This window comes from Ctenopharyngodon idella, chromosome 1, assembly GCF_019924925.1.
Source record: "Ctenopharyngodon idella isolate HZGC_01 chromosome 1, HZGC01, whole genome shotgun sequence".
NCBI lineage: Eukaryota > Metazoa > Chordata > Actinopteri > Cypriniformes > Xenocyprididae > Ctenopharyngodon > Ctenopharyngodon idella.
This window is the reverse complement of record NC_067220.1, coordinates 30021983-30036487: the sequence shown is the minus strand read 5'-3', so window position 1 is coordinate 30036487 and position 14505 is coordinate 30021983. Positions and strand designations below refer to the sequence as shown.

General features: G+C 39.4%; 1 protein-coding gene across 1 annotated transcript in view; it reads right to left on the bottom strand.

Annotated features, from left to right (window-relative positions):
• Positions 1-14212, bottom strand: part of hhip (hedgehog interacting protein) — a 40989-nt gene extending 26777 nt beyond the window's left edge. The window contains exons 1-4 of the mRNA XM_051894732.1: positions 12772-14212; positions 9689-9881; positions 4681-4822; positions 1761-1962 (exon numbers count right to left, since the gene is read on the bottom strand). Of these exons, the coding sequence (XP_051750692.1) occupies positions 1761-1962; positions 4681-4822; positions 9689-9881; positions 12772-13041 (807 nt within the window). The 5' untranslated portion in view covers positions 13042-14212. The remainder of the gene's footprint in view (positions 1-1760; positions 1963-4680; positions 4823-9688; positions 9882-12771) is intronic.
• Between the last annotated feature and the right edge of the window lie 293 nt (positions 14213-14505).

Below are 14505 nucleotides of genomic sequence, written 5' to 3'. Positions count from 1 at the left end.
AAAGTTATGATAAAACACTATCATTCCCCTTCATGCCCAAGTTGGGTCCCAGCGGGTCTCGAGGCCTTCCACGGGCACAAAGGGCACATGTCCTGTTGATGCTCCAAGTAAACACGGCTTACTCAGAATGACTTGGACAAACTTGACAGAATAGCACTCTTGGGAACCGCTAGGGCTTGAGCTTACTCTAATTGTCATAATGATTGCTTTATCCACAGCCAATTATGTTTAATGATGATAAGCCACATTTGGGTTCTTTCCTGTGGGGCTGTTGCATGTTGACTCCATAATTGCTCTTTCTCCCTTTATAAATGAAGCAACAGGAGGTATGCAATATACATAAACTTCCTGTCAAAAAGCAGGTCTCTTCCTACATCTCCGGACACTTCCTAAATGAAATGTTCTCGAATTACAGAATGCCTCAGTTCTTGTGGGGGCAGATAAACATCTGTTGTGACACACGCCATAACTACTGCTGACAGACATGCATGTAAGCAAATGCTACAGCTGGCAACATTTCAGCCTTTCTCACTGATCCTCAACAACCAAACACAAGGTTTCCTCTGCTGGCAGTCAGGTTGACAGCAAGCAAACCACACACATAGAAGCCCACATACAGAATACATTTGTATAATAATATAATTGTTGTGCCAACACTATTTTTGGCTTCAGTATCAACCTCCATTCAGGTTTTGATTTGTGGTAGGAGGAGAGGAAAAATGGAAATAAATCCATAGAAGTTGTTATTGTGCTCCTTTAAGATTCTATTCTGTTAGGGGGCTTCATTTCTCCCACCTCGGCTTTGTCTGAGAAGGTGCCAAACCAAAATGATGAACAACAGATCTTTCAGGTTTCAGCGAGGCTTCCTGATTTATGGGAGACAGACTTCTCTGATGGTGGGAGGTCAGGCTGCATGAATATCAATTAGGAGCTAGTTCCTCATCAGAGGCAGATATGTCAGCAATGTTGGGAGAGAAAACCTGTTTAAGTTTAGCTAAAACTCACCATTATTTGCATTTTTAAGAATGTATTAGAGGCATGTAACAATCCACTAGGATATGATTCGGAATAAACAATCCTGATGACTTATTTGCATAGTATAATATGTTAAAGGTGCTCTCTGTCATTTTTGGTTGATGTTGCGTTAGCCGACATGGCATTTGTCTTGGTCTTGGATGTAGCTTTTAAGTCACAATCAAACGGAAGGAGCAACAAATCTTTTCTTCCATACTGTGACATACATCAGAGTGAAAGGGATTATTGTAAAATACAATATATGCAGTGCAGGGACTTGGTTCTATCCATTAGTTGTTGATTGGATTTTGAGATGAAGTAATGCGCTCAAAAATTAATGTGATCTTGCAGTCGAAGGGGCGGGATATAAGCAGACTTAATAATTGGAGATGATCGGCATTCGCCACCAGAGAGAAGTCATTTTCACCAGAAGATCAAGTTATGCTATTTCGATTAAACATCACAAGGTCCAAAAAAATTATACATACATGGATTAATTGTTCACAATATTATCTATAACATGCAATTTTCAGGCCACAGATGAGACTGGAATCTTAATCTGGCATAAGTGTACATGACTATAAACATACATCTCATATTTCTTTCTTTATATACATATAACACTTTTTAATTAGGAAAAAAATCCCTGAGCACACTTTTAAATATATAAACAAAAAACATTTACTGTCAGTCCAGCCCACTGATAACTCCACAATACCAACAAACAAAAGCTGAGTGCCACTTACCTTCATACCGCTTTGGACCAGCTTATGAATGTCCAGAAAAGGCTCTTTTAGGAGCTCCATGTTGTGTGTTAGGATTCGTACAAAGCCTTCCTTCTCCAAAATAAAAAGCCGCTGTGATCCATCCCCACAATGCACCACACCAACAGGCTGTCGAAGACCACTAAGGATCTCCTGAGCGCAGTAGCAGTTGTGTTTATGTTTTCTGTATGAAGGGAATGGAATTAGGAGGATTGAAGGATTAGAAATTTAGTTAGATCAGCTCATGCATCAGGCTTTAGAACTGTTGTAATTTACCTGTACCAATCAAATTCAAGAACTATAAGTCTAATTTTTGTAGTTAACAGTATAACTGTGTAAGTGGAATTGTTATAAACAATTCTTTTGCTTGACAGACTGGTTCAGGAGTAGACTGAATAAAAACCCACAGTGGAAGTTAATTTAACATAGTCAGACGTTGGGGGCTCTCAAGCTGTGAAACAAGTGTTCCATTAACCGCAAGTCACATTTGATGTGGGGGCACACCAACTCACATTATGCCTTAAATAAAACAAGGGAATCAGCGGTGTGGGTGCTCCTGTTAACAAGCAGTCTTGGAGGGATTTTCCATTGATGTAATAAGGGGTGGACTGGCAGTGAACGTATGCCTGACATCCCATGCCTGAGCTGTAGAGTAACGTCAGTCTGACGCGATAGCAGTCACTTTGCCTGATCAGATATGTTGCTTTACTGGCCCTTCGCACTGGGAGGTCCGATGAAGAATTATGACGTTCGTTTACAATGACTGTGGGCTCAGGACCTTCTCAAAACACACGGTGGATTCACAGCTCATGATTATTTGTCTCAGTATAGGTCACATGAAAGTGAGGCATTTATCACGGTTAACACTCAACTGAGGTCAGCAAGGAGATAAAGGGCACACTTCACTGAAAGGTGTCATTAAATCAAATCGTTTTAATAACTGAAGTAAAGTAAAGGTATGCCAAGGGTGACAGGGGTTTCTCTTACAACGACGTAACTCACTGCTTAACTACCATAGTGTGATGAATAGTTGGAGGGATTAATTAGCTAGATGTGAATGTTTCTCAAAACCATAGTAACATGGTTGCACCTTCATCAATATCAGACTGTTGTTAATGACATTACGCAGAGGGTGGAGTAATAACTTGTGCTAATTAATTGATCAAAATCACAATTAATGTCACATTATCAAAGTTCATTTACACTAAACAACAGAAAACAGCACATTTTTTATCACGTTTACATGCAGTATGTAATTGGCATACTCTCATAGGCTATATTTGTGGTTCATGCATGGCGGTTCTTATGCATTTACGCTCATTGGCACTCCAAGAACGGTGCTAATTTTAGACAAATAAAATATAGATTGAAATAAATATCTAAATGGAATGAAAGATATAGAATGTACTACATGTTAGCTTGCTTATTGTGCACAAGAACATGATCTTTTTAAGTCCACACGTCATAAAAACAAGAAACTATGCTTCTAAGCACAGCTCGAAAGCTGTCGTTCCAACCACCCAAATTGGCGATGCTTTTTGAGAATGTACGTTGGACCTGGGTTTCGGGAAATGTAGAATCATTGAATTACATTAGTAACTGAACTTGTGACCATAGTTGCTAATGATGCTTTTGGGAAACACCCCAGATCTGTTGATTCCTACAGGTTGTATTGGTGACCGTACATATATATCCATTATTATAAGTTGTACAAAGTGAATAACACTATTCTGAGGTTACAATCAGCAGGATAATCAGCTATGAGCTAAATTTTCATCAGAGCCAGTCTCAGTTGACATCCGTCACCGTGTCCTGTCACAAATGGTCAAAGCCCTCTGACTGTCACTAGCGGATCGGAGCTCCTGCAGTATAAGCACTTTCTTTGTGTTCTTAAAGCTGGCTAAACTCAGTCTGGACACAAAGCTCTGGTTTGGAAAAGGGGGCAGTGGACCAGTCAACGAGTACATGCAGGAATGTTGTGACATGGAAGGTTAGTCAGGCGTGTCTTGTCTCTAGTGACCTTGTTCAGGCTACCCTGATGACCTAGTAGTCAAAGCAGGCCAGTCATACTGGGCCATGGGACATGGGATGACGGTAAGGAAGTTTCTCTCATGCCTGATGATGAATGTTGTTACAGGCAGATGTCATTACACAGAATAGTTCATCCAAAACATGGAAATTTCATCATTATTTAATCACCCTCATGTCAATTTTGAATAATGTACTGGGCCTCTTTTCCATGCAGTTACAATATATGGGAACTGGAGCTTTCAAGTGTCAAAATGGATGCAAAATTACTGTAAAAGTAGTCCATACAACTTCAATAGATTCACTAGATTCCAAGTCTTTTGAAGCCATACAGTACAATTTGTGACAAAATCAAAGTGGTTATTCATTGATAATCTTCCATGCCATTGGCTGTTGCAACAAGATTGAGTCTGAGATGAATTTCAGAACCAAATAATTTATGAATCATTCAAACTGGTGTAACTAATTCTTCAAAAAGGAACAGTTAGTTCACAAATCAGACATTGTTACTTCTCTTCTATACTCTCATTGACGTGCCAAGGAGCACTAGGGCAGTGTCAAGAGTTTTGTGAATATTTGTATTATTTGTTAAAATTTTTATCATATGACTTCAGAAGACAAGATACAGTATATATCACACAAGTCATGTGGACCATTGGCATTTTGAAGTAGCTTGACAGCCCCATTTCACTTTCATTGTATTGCAAAGACTGGCCAGGATATTCTTCATAAATGAACTCTTAATTTTCTCAGAATTTTGGGTGAACTATTCTTGTACTATTTAAAAACTATGTTGAATATACCATATAAAACAAACTAAGCTGAAATCAGAATTGTGTTTTCAACAGTAATTATAAAAATGTATTAAATATACCTGTTAATCACTTCTATTTTTTCATCTAACAGGTAGTTGGAATCTCGTCGCAACTGCTTTCGGTGAAAATCTGGAAAGCACAGCCCTCCGTCCTTCCTTCCATAGTACTGGCAGAACTCATCCACGTCGGCTTGGAACAGTTCTAAAAAACACAGACAGACAGACAACTGGTCTCAGCCTGAGATAGACACCACACAGGGTCCATTGATGATGTAATAACCTCCAAAACCAACTGAATCCCCTACAGTCAAAGCTGTACTCGATTCAAGTATGTCCTCAGCCATCAGACGGCTTATTGTGTGGATGTTTTGGTGGTGATTCCGGTGCCAAGCTTAATTCCAATCTTGTCTATGGTGCATTTATAAAGTACTGAGTCTCAAATCAAGACATTTGTTTTTGCCTCTCATATCTGACAAGTGCAAGTCATGGTCATTCATACCAGTCCAGATCTTTAACCATTTGTTATAAACGGTCATATTTGACAGAGCCACATTGATACACAGTTCTGAGTGCTACAATGATGTGATGGTTAAACCCCAGTAAGGTATTATAAACCATTTCAGGCATGTGTGGTCCGTATGTTGCGAGTTTAATTAAACCCAAAAATGCCAAACGCTCGGTCTGTATCTCCTTCACTGTTATATTTTTCAGTAGAAACATGCAGGTCAAGTCCAAATAAATGATAAGTGCACACCCAAACTGATTGATTATATTTCAGAGATTAGGTTTGCTTGCTTACTTTCAGCGAAAACACCCTTATTTATTTCTCCAATAGTAGCCAAAATAAATTCACCATAATTCACACATCTAGAGTTGAGGAATGCAATGAAAAACCTGAAATATTAAGCATGTGGCACCTAAATCGTGGTCAGTTTCTAGGAACTGTCTTGCTTTCGGCTGAATGAGTAGTACGACGACAAGGGGAGAGAACAGGACTCTGTTTGGCAGCCCCAGCGTGACCTAAAAACCACACTGATATGGTTACCACCTTAGCTAAACCCTCTCATGGGGAGGAGTAGAGCAAATACAGCAGTGATAGAAACACAAACACACTCCTCTCCTTCCTTTCATCTCCAACGAGTCCCCCATGCCGTCTGAGGAAGGGGGCTACGGGTGGGAGTGAGGCAGCAGCACCAACAACAGAGGTGATAGGATATCCCTAAACATCTAAACACAACAGTGAGATCAAACACACAAGCACACCCACCACCACCTACACTCACACTGCCATGCCACCCACACACAAACCACAGTGGTTATCTTGGTCCTGCTGGTGTGAGAGGTAAGGGTTTGGGAGTTGTTGTCAATAGTAGCTGAGAGGTCAGAACATTTATGCAGTTCCCACACTTTTAAATTTCCATGATTTTTCCATGCCTTTTCAATGTCTGGTTATTTCAGATTGCTGGATAAGTATTTTCAGAAATCATTGTGATTCAGACCTATTTAGTAATTAATTATTTAGACTGATGTATGAACCAGTTCAACCAATTTGGATTCAATGGAACAATTCAAAAGAATAATTCACTCAAAAATTGGATAAAATATGGTAGAAAAAGTATATTATTCACAATACAAATTGTCTATTATTTCTAAAGACTGTAAATGTTTTTTTTTTTTTTTTTCCAGGCCTAAAGGACATCATTTTAAAATTCCCTGATGTTTTCAGATTTTTCATGACTCTGCAATGTTAAAAATAATGGTTCTTTATTGGCAACTATGGTTCTATGAAGAACCTTTAACATGCATTACATTTTTCCAGTGTACAAGATGTTTCTTGTAATGGAAAAGGGTTTTTCATTTCATTGAAATCTTCTTAACTGAAAGGTTCTTTGGGCAACTCAAAATGGTTCTTCAATGGTATTGCTACGGAATCTTTATTTTTAAGAGTGTGAGTGTTCAGGTCATCAAAAAAGGGTCTGTGCGGATGAGGGGTGGGAATATATCCTCTTAAAGCCCGGAACACACCAAGCCGACGCCGATGAACTAGTGGCAACGAAAGCAGACTGCGGGGTTGGCTCACGTCGTCACCGTCTGGGTCCAAAGTTGCCCTGACACACCAAACCGACGCTTGACACCTGACAGCAAAGTAGCACATCCGTTCTGCGCCTGCCTAAGAAGAAATGCCTTTCCGTACCAGCAGGTGGCAGTAGCTGAACAGCCAATCAGATGGCCCGACTGACCGACGAGCTCCGACGCCGAATCAACATGTCGAATCGGCCGGAAAAAAGCCGACGAGGACCAACTTCAGCTGACGGTGCTGAACACACTAAGAAAACTTAGTCGGCTGATGAACAAAAACTGCCCGACGGCCAACCGTCGGCTTGGTGTGTTCCGGGCTTAAAATTTTTTGGAGCAACAGGCCAAGTCTTAAACTTCTATTTGATTAGATTTTTCATCCAGTTCTGCAATAACATTGCTGAATACTTCAAATGTGTTATGCAAATCAAATAATTAATTGTGGTTGAAATCAGCTAGCTAAAATGCTATGAGCTAACCTAAATCAACCCAATTTATAGCTTAATCTTTACCAAATCAAATGAGATCAATACATTTAAAAGACAGAATGGCTATAAAATTAATACTTTGGAACTGAAATGCTTTTCCTTAATCTAAGGAGACTGAAAGTAAACAGCATGAAGAAATGAAGGCTTGTTTTACTGTTGAAAACCAATGTGCAATCATGGTCTAAAAACATGCTTAAAAAAATATGTATATGAATGAATTGCATGAACTGTCTAATTTGAACAATTTATAACTACCCCAAACATGGCAAAAACACTGTGTGGCCTCAACTACGGTCTCAGCCCCTCCACAATACGTTCTAGTTTTATTGTACTGGCCTACGAAAAACAGGACAGAGAGAAAAAGACTCCACATCCTCAGCGCTATAGTTATACTTCCATCTGGTTATCTTCCAAAGCAACCTGGGTGGCCACCCAAAGTACTTGACATCTTGATGCACTTCAGCAGTTTTACATATACACAACCTTTATAGAAAAATAAATGTGTCATTCGTCACCACATATGCTGATTTGGGAGGCGGAGAGGGGAGGGGGTAAAGTCTTTTGGCCCCGGCTCCTGTTCTCAGAGTCTTTACCACTATTTTCTCTCTCCTTCTCCTTCCCATATGCTTCCTCCCTCAGCAAAAAGTCGAAACAGACTGCACACCCTTATTTATCTGTTTTATAGAGGAAGACCAAGAGGTAAACTGTATGTATACAGTGTCTGATTTGTTGGTCTATTTCGCATTTCCGTGAGTGCGTATGTGCGTGTGGCTTGTGTTTTTTCTCTGTTTGTAAATCGGCCCCCATCTAATCTGTTATGGCTGCGCTGATAGGAAGAAGGTTTGGTCTGGCGGCCAGCTTTTGCATACCATTCCATCTGATGGAATGCATCATGCAGCGACTGTTGATAGAGCAACACTATAGAGCAGCTATGGGATGTTTGCCCCTGATGTCATTCATGTTTGGGAGAAAATACAAACCTCATGATGGCTTAGAGCTTTTCAGGTCTTCGGACTCCTCCCCACTGCCATCTGTTCCTCCCCCCCCCCCACCCTTACGTTTCAGAGGCCTTAATGTTTGTCTTTTCATTGAACGTAGGCTGCCACCAAGAAAAACAAACTGATTATGTGAGCATTGCCTTGAACAGGCCTCGTTTTCCACTGCATCCTGTAAAGTGTGTGTGTTCTGCTGGTGAGCTGAGGTGTGAGTGTCAGTCATGTCTAGACCGTAGTCAGACTGCGCACACACACATACCCAGAGACAGACGCACATAAACACCAAACACATCTTGGCAGGCTGTGCTGACGTAAAATAAGATGCTTGCCAAAGGACCGAGGGGAAGAAACAGGTCATAAAATCATTCATTTACATTCATTCATTACAGATTTTCGAGCTTTGTTTGGGGTGTGTGTCCACCAATGTGTGTTTATATTTGAGCTCAACAACTATGATAGAGTTTGAAAAGCTATTACAGGATTTTTTGAGAAATCAAAAAAGGGGAAGCACTCAATTGACCTCTGTGATCAATGCCAATGTAGCAACATAAAGAAGGATTAAAGGTATTCATTTACATTATATTCATGTGATTTAATAAAGATTGTCTTTCAAGGTGGGATCTGCACTAAGGCATGTTTTTGAGTTCTTCATTCTGTTTTTGACTTCTCCATTATGTTGCCATTGGGTTCATTAGTATTCAACAAACCGAATTTCATTAAATTTAAACTTATATTTTATGTTATTTATTTTGAATTTAAAATACTTTGTTTTTTATTTTAAATATAAAATATTTAAATTGTTTATTATCATGTATATATTATATATTAAATGCTTATGTAATACTATTAATTTTAATCCATTTTGTGATACTTAAGTCATTGCAAGGGACAAAAAGAAAGAACCTGCAACAAGTGGTTCCTGAATGGTATCTGCCAAACATCAGATTAAACAATCTCTCTATTTCAAAGTAAGTTTGCCATGCATATCTGCAACAGATTTTTCTCCCACAATAGCGCAGCAAACTTCTGTATTGTGTAAAACAGGTACCATTTCTTCTGGTTCAGTTATTTTGTAAGTGCTTTGTTAAATATAGAGCCGTTTTACTTAAGAAACGTTCAAAGCAAGCAAGCAAAGATGAGCACCGATCTCCATCACATATGCAGAATGATATGTAAAAGTTTTATTTTTCTTCTTCTCGCTAACATTTTGGATATTTAAATCAAATAAAACGGCAGCTAGTTTAGCTAATTATCTTAAAAGTCCATAGATATCGCCGTCAGTTAGTACTGCCGTTAACACTTCCTCCGACAAGTGGATGCAATGAGACCTGTTTTCCTCTTTGTTCATGTCACGTTTGGCATAAATCCTATTCAGTTTGATGCATTAATCAATCTGTGGTAATTTGTTCAATTGGAATAATTGCAATACATGTGTCAGAAGAGTTGAAGAGAAGTTCCTTATGAAGTTTCTGAGGATCTTTATGCAAAACTCTGAATTTTGTTTGTTACCTGGTACGTGTCCACGGCAGGTGTAGTAGAACTCTTGGCAGTAGTCGTGGCATAAGCGGGGTAGGTCTTGTTCTCTGTGTGGTGCTTTTTCAAGTTTGGGTGAGTGGAAGAGCATCTGGGCATGTGGTGAGCAATGGGCACACTTAATCTCCTCCAGAAGTCTAGAACACTCTGTGTTATTGGTCGAGAAGATCTGAGGAGAGAAAACATCCAGCAAAGGGTAGAACTTAATGGCTAATCGATATTTTACTCATGCTACAAAGTTGTTCCTATATATATATATATATATATATATATATATATATATATATATAGATATAGATATAGATAGATAGATAGATATAGATAGATAAGATTTAAAAAATAATAATAACTAAGCAGTTTGACACACATTTTTTGAATGTTTTCTCGTTAATTGGACGCAATTCGCATTCTAAACATCTCTCTTAACAAACACCACACATCCATGTGGACTTGATTTCTCCTGATTTGTTTATTTGAGCTCACAAACAGCTAAGCCAAAATTGCACCTCGCATGGCAGCTGAACCCATGCTGGAGCGAACGGATCGAAATGAGGATACTCGAAATGTTTCTTAAGACACCAAACAAAAGTAAACAGTAGATTAGGGCAGTGAAAATGAGCAGGCTTATTTATGTAACAAATTAGCTGTAATAAAACAACAATGTAATCTGCTCCCTTCCTCAGACATGTGCCTGTGCCGCAGCAGTCTGGTAAACCTCCCTCTCTCTCTGTGTGAGGTCCATGTGTAAACACCAATTTACAGATAGACGGGCACATCATTCCCGTGCTGGTATCAACAAATTAGCAGTCTGTCCAAGTCAATTAGACCAACACACCCAGCAGACAGCGTATAGACAGCCTACCTCCTTCCCGGCCCACTGCTCTGCGTAGTAAACCATTTGGGCAGATTTCTTTGATTTTGATTCTCCAGATTCCTTCGAGTGAATCAAAACCATCTTTGTGCCTGGAAGATAAAACGGTGTCCAAAAATGTACTGACACCTCTATATAAACTAGATAGTTTGGAATTTTGTGAATTTTCAAGCTATGGTCTCAGTCTTGCAGTGGTTGGTGTGTTACCCTGGTCTGCGAGTGGCAACTCTCCTGCTTTAAATTGCCCATTGATTTAGTGAGCCATGGACTGGCACATGGTCCATGGAGAGAAGCATTTGTGTGCTCTCAACCATGCACTCTTCCCATATGTTGCTGGGATGGGCTCCAATGTTGCCATCAGCCTCACCAGCAACAAGAGGACCTTTGTTTTTTTGTGTTTTCCAAAAAATGCCAAAAGTTGCTCAAAGCTGCTTCAAATCACACCACGGTCTACATCACAGCCCTTTAATGCCATATGTAACTACCGTTGAAACATGCCAGTGCAAATAAGAGGCATATATGAGTTTAGGTCCAACTGTCCATTACTCAACAAAGATTTTGGGAGGCCTGTTAATAGCAGATCCTTAGAAAAGGTGTTTCTCTGCATGAAAATGGTAACATGTCTACAGTTAGATGACTAATCTATTGATAGTCATGTTTATATAGTGAAATCTGAGCAGATGTTGGGATTATACATCACACCACACAATATCCTTTGTCACTGAGACTGACAGAACAAGCGTAAACACACAAAGACTCATTTGAAAACAATCGCTCGTCATTAAGCGACAAACAATGAGGGCAGCTACACCCTCACAAGCTCTCACTGAGGTGCCAGGAAAGGTGATCGATGATCGAAGTCACCGCAACCATAAGAGTCAAGAAATAGATGATTTAACGAATGAATCACCTGACATGATTCACACAATTCACAGTTCAAATGAACCCCCAAATGAAACCACAACTGAGCTAACTTCCCCACAAAACCTGTAAGCTTGTTTTAAACCGCTTAAGTGAAACCATTTTGGCCCTCTGGGAATTGGTGTAAGTAAGTTTGGGGTGGGGAGCAGGACAAATACTCCCTCTCAAAGGAATTAACTAACACTTGGACAGAGCCAAGGACTGGGGGAGAATGATGTTCTCCAGCTTCACCCATTAGTGAAACTAACAAACACAATGGTGTTGTTGTTATTCTTTTGCCATAAGCAAAAAGACTCCGTGTGTGGGCAGTGTAGTGGGGAGGAGGAGATGTCGACTCTTTTTTGTTCCATTCAGCCTCGCTCTTATTTGCATGACTTGAGCAAATTAAATGATGCAATATGGCTTTTTGTCACAAACCGACGTGCGATGCCACCCAGCCGCGTATGTCGATTTGCGGAGGTTGTTTACATGAGAAAAGAGAGAGATTTCTCGGCATAGAATGTGTTCATTGATAAAACTATTGAGATGAATCTTCTCACGTCTATAGAAAGCCTCAGAAAGGTGCGATTCATTACCGATCAAGAGACATTTGTGTCCCATCTGTTTTATGTAAATCATATCCATCACTACGAGAAGCACATGCTGTCACTGAAACATCAGCGTGAAAAGTTGCGCAAAATATGTAGTAGTGTATACATACGAACATTTAACTCCAGAAACAGCTTTTAAGAGCGATTCAGATTACACAAACAATATTTTTTTTTTCACAGCAGAGTATGAAGCGATTTCATTCATACGCCTCGTGCTCGCGAGTGAAGAGCAGGTCAGGATAGAAACACCGCACGCGTTCTCACCTCCGTCCGAGCTGTTTTTAATTGTTTTTCAATGTAAACAGTCGCGCGACGTACGTGTTTTGCTATTGCGAAAGGTCTCGCTGCGTTTATCGGTGTCTCGTGCCTTGTTTATAAGACGCCGTGTCAAGGTAAGACAAGTTCAACTTTCAAAAACGCGTCTCAGGACTCGTGCGTTCTATTACATTTCGCTGCGCTCACTGTTTTTGAACGCATACGCGCGTTAAATGCACATGCTACTGTGTCCAACACTGCTTCCATGTATCCATATGTTCATTACATGAATGCCCATTCTTCTTCTGCATACTGCTGTTACAAACATCTTATAGCCTAATCAAATTATGAAACAGATGCCATAACAAAACACGCATGAGAATCACTTGGCTAATTTGAGGTTGCAAGAAGCCTGAACATACCCGAGCATCTCTCCGATGGAGTATTTGATACGGAGCCCTCCTGGACGGACAGCAGGACACGCGAGGATAGAGCCTGTGACAAACCTCCCCTCCACCGCTTCCCTCCAGTGACAGTTTTCTCTCCTTCTTCTTCAGGCGTTTCGGCAGACTTCCATCGTAACATCTCCTCCTCCTTGGACTTAATTCTCCTTTCTCGCCGAATTTCGCATCACCACATTCCCAAAAATTGGCCGCGATGGCCAACAAGAGCACAAATTGCAAATGCTTCATTTTACAGGGATTAAACCAAAAGCGAAACACGCGACTGCTCAGAAATAAACAGGAGTGCTGTATGACAGTCCCCACGCGCCCAGAAAGTTGTTATAAAATAACTATTTTAGATTAAGCAACTATTCGCTAATAAAGTAGTCTGAATTAAATAATAGTTAAGATATTAAACAAATAATACGATAATAAATTAAGACAAGTGCTGATTATTATGTTGTTAAAATGGGAAAAACATGATATTGTATATTAATGCGAAATTACATATTTAAAAAAAAAAATAAAATAAAATAAAGAAATAAGAAAAGTGATCAGGTTATACACAGAAATCGTAGCACGTCTCCTTGCCCAAAAGTTAAATCCCGTTGGTACACAAAGGTTGATGCGTGTGATCAAAAGTTGCACTAAGTTGTCTGTTGCATGCTCTTCAGTGCACTCACATGTTTCTCTTTGCTCTTTCCACCTTCTTTTTAACCAGCGCGCGAGAAGGGGAACGCGCACGATGACGTCTATCCAGTACGGGAACGCGCGTCATACTATAAAAGTGTTAGTAATTTTACCGGGGAGAAAAATGTTATTATATTGACTGTAAAATATTTTAGCTGTAAGAATTTATTTGAGGCTATAACATGGTGGACAGGACATTACCAGACCATCACATTTGTTTAGATTTTCTTTTTGTTTTTTTTGTTTTTTTTTCTTTTTGTTATCAGTTACACTGGAGTGTTTTATGTTGCATTTTATATTATTTATTTCATGTTTATAGCATTATTTGTCATGTGTCACCCTGATTGTGTCTTTGTGTGTGGCAGTGTGCTCTGTGTTCGTGTAATATCAAACTCCACAAAAATCTGCAAGTCTATAATAATAAACTTCACCTTTAGCTTCAGATGTTGTGTTTTCTCTGTCTACCTCTGGCACGCACTCTCTTTGCATGTGAATGGCTGCTTGCACTTTTCAAGAGAAAATCCTACATTCTAGTATCCTACTACAAGTTTTTTTTTTTTTTTACATGTTGAAGCTCATGGTATACAATTTCTTGTTATTAGAATATAAAATAAAAATATTATTAATATTACTAAAATTACTGTTGTTAAGTGAGGATCAATCACCTCAATAAAACAGCTCCAGTTAAATAGTGTAAAATATATAGTCACCAACAGTTCAGTATACTTTTCTGGCAACCACTGATACCTGCTTTTTACCATAAATTTAAAGGGACTGTATGCCCAAAAATGAAAATTCTGTCATCATTTACTCACCCTCATGTCGTTCCAAACCTGTATGACTTCTTTCTTTTGAGGGTGAGACAACATGAGGGTGAGTAAATGATGTTCAGTATTTTTTCCCACTCCATTTTATTAGTTTTTTTTTTTTAAACTATCCCCTGCGAAGGCCTGCTTCCCTTTCCTTCCCCTATGTATAGATAAAACGTTATCAAAATTATTCCAGTTCGCATGGATCCGCGGA